Source organism: Notothenia coriiceps, unplaced genomic scaffold, assembly GCF_000735185.1.
Source record: "Notothenia coriiceps isolate Sejong01 unplaced genomic scaffold, NC01 NC01_scaffold00002210, whole genome shotgun sequence".
NCBI classification, from domain to species: domain Eukaryota; kingdom Metazoa; phylum Chordata; class Actinopteri; order Perciformes; family Nototheniidae; genus Notothenia; species Notothenia coriiceps.
Genome location: NW_011334911.1, coordinates 1 through 2,596, shown reverse-complemented (window position 1 = coordinate 2,596; position 2,596 = coordinate 1). Strand labels below are relative to the sequence as shown.

Below are 2,596 nucleotides of genomic sequence, written 5' to 3'. Positions count from 1 at the left end.
TCCACATAAACATAACTATCATAGCAGCTAATGTGAAATCTCCGTTATTGACATAAAATGGAATGATGGATTATCAGTAATCATTTCAAAGTGACACAGAGACATTGGATTAACCTTCAGCAGCGTTTTTATCGTTGTAATGCCATTGAATTTGATCAGAAAACAACAGAGATAGGACGTTTTTAGCCGTTTTGGCTCCGTAAAGCAAATGTTGTTGTTGTTGTTGTAGTTTCGCTGCAAGCTCTGATCGCTCAGTGATGATACTTATATGTCTGGAATCTGTGGAATGTCAGCTCGCTAATCGATAGCTTGTTTGTGCAGATCCGATAAGTAATAAGGGTATTTTACCTTGAGTTCTATGCTAAGGTCTATGATTTTTTCGCTCAGGGTTAATTCAGAGCCTTTGATATTAATATTGTCAGGTAGCTGAGTTTCTTCCCGTTAAGTGGGTATGACACATTCATAGTTTGTTAAACATTAAGAAGCCCTCACACGCTGTTTCTCGCAAGATGTTGCGTTTTGCCCCCGCCCGTGGGGCCGTGGGGTTTAACTGGTTAATGTAACACTGATTGTCCACTTGTCTCTGAAGGTTACCTGTAGCTGTGCTTTAATCCGTCTCCTCCTCCTGTCTCCAGTCTTTCTGAGGCGCAGGTACCACAGACGTTCCTAACAAACCTCTCCTCACGATGTAGGGACACGAAGGACCGCTGGGGATGTCGGCAAAACCTGCAGGACGGGAAGAAGGGCCGACAGGTGGATAAATAAGAGGATTAGGGGGAAAGAAGATGAAGAACAGAGTGATGAAGAACAGAGAGCAGAAACTTCTGTTTTCTGTACAGTCACAAGCGAGATTCAGATACTCGGAGACTGTGCCCATAAACACTTCTGACAGTCGGGCTATTTATAATCCAGCTTTCACCGCATGGCTCTCACTGTGTAGCTGGAACACACTAAACATGTTTCTTATGTGTGTGTATTCTCGTTACAGGAACAAAGTTACCTTTCATGACGACCTCCGGCAGTCCGTAGGGTTCGTACTCGGTGTCGTCGAAGGCGGCCGACAGCTGCGTCCTGTTGCGACGGATTCGTTCAGCCAGACGGGCCGGGTCAGACGGGATGGGGAAGGAACCCGAAAACAACACTTTGAGTCCTAACTCTGCTGCTTCAGATCGTGTGATAGGAGAGACAGGAGGGGATTCTACCAACTCTTCCTCCTCCTCCTCTTCCTCTTCCTCAGTCTGTGTGTGCGCACAGTGGAGTTCAGGTGGAGCACTGCGAGGGTTCAAACTCTCTTCCGTTTGACTGCTGACACTTTTCATTTCTGTCCTGCCATGTTTCCCTGAGGAACCATGGGTTGTGTTTGTTTCGCTGGTTGCTGTGAGACCATCAGGTGTGGCCTCAGGAGGACACTCAGATGATCTGGACTGCTTCTGCCCCGAGACCTTCAGGGACTCTTTGGTGGAATGTGGTGGCCCTGTTTTCTCAGAGATCATTTGGATAACTTCAGTGTCTCTCCTCTCTTTGTGTTGTGTTTGAAACGTGTTGGACTGATGCAAGAAGTTGATCTCCTGGTTTTCTTTTTCAGACTCCTGAGTCAAAAGAAACAAGACAATGTAAGGCTTAAGCCACAAAGACGTGTGCACAATAATCGAAACAAAGTATTTTTTTTATATTCCCCTAGTAACGACAAGAACTGAGGATAGGCAGGTTTTTTTTAGTTTGGATATGGACACGCTTCATAGGGTTCATAGAGAGAAAAATAAATAAAACGAGGCCACGCTTTATTAATTTGTGCGCACGAGATGTAATTCGTGGCCTCAATTTAAATAACACAAGGCCACGTTTTATTAATTTGTGTGCACGATATACTTTCTCGTTCCAACTATATACTTTTTCTGTCCGGCTGAGAGCGCGTTCACCTGAAAGGGACGGGGTTAGCAACATTTGACCAATCACAAACATGGAGAAGCGTACTGACAGCGCAGCGTCATACTTCATGAATGAATAGTAAATAGCAAATCCTGCTTCGTAGTACAGGCCATTGGTGCCGCAGAGATTTCATAAAGTGAAGGAGGTTTTCCTTCTATAAAACAGCTGTGGGCAGCAGATACTATGAGAGTCACGGACAGGAATTCATAGATCAAAGCAGACTGGTTTACAGACTCTTCTGTTTTGCGAATCCGGTGCTTAAACAAATAGCTCTAAACCCCTAACCAAAATGTCCCTAAATGAAGTCCGAATTTGAAATATATCTCAAATAATGTATGCACTGACATTTCTCCACATAAACATAACAATCTGCAATGAAACGGTTGTCTCCTCTGTGCTCCACTTCCTACTTGGCGCACCGGTACCTTTCACGAAATAGTATTTTGTGCGAACGAGAAAGTACATTGTGCGCACTAGATTTTTTTTTCTCTCCATGAACCTTTAGGGGCTCCGTATAATTCACTTCAGAAACCATTTTTGTTATATTCCATGGAATACTCTTAACATCCCGATAGTAATGAATATATTAAATGCTTTGACAATAAATACATACAAAAATTTCATCTGTGAAAGCCGTGGCGCTGTAAGAAGCACGACCAATTATTTT

General features: G+C 43.6%; 1 protein-coding gene across 1 annotated transcript; it reads right to left on the bottom strand.

Annotated features, from left to right (window-relative positions):
• Positions 1–458: 458 nt before the first annotated feature.
• Positions 459–1,586, bottom strand: LOC104966755 (uncharacterized). The gene is made up of 2 exons (XM_010796019.1): positions 1,001–1,586; positions 459–726 (listed from the first exon to the last, which is right to left on the bottom strand). Exons 1-2 carry the CDS (start codon positions 1,491–1,493, stop codon positions 608–610), a joined length of 612 nt encoding a protein of 203 aa, XP_010794321.1. The 5' UTR covers positions 1,494–1,586; the 3' UTR covers positions 459–607.
• Positions 1,587–2,596: the final 1,010 nt, after the last annotated feature.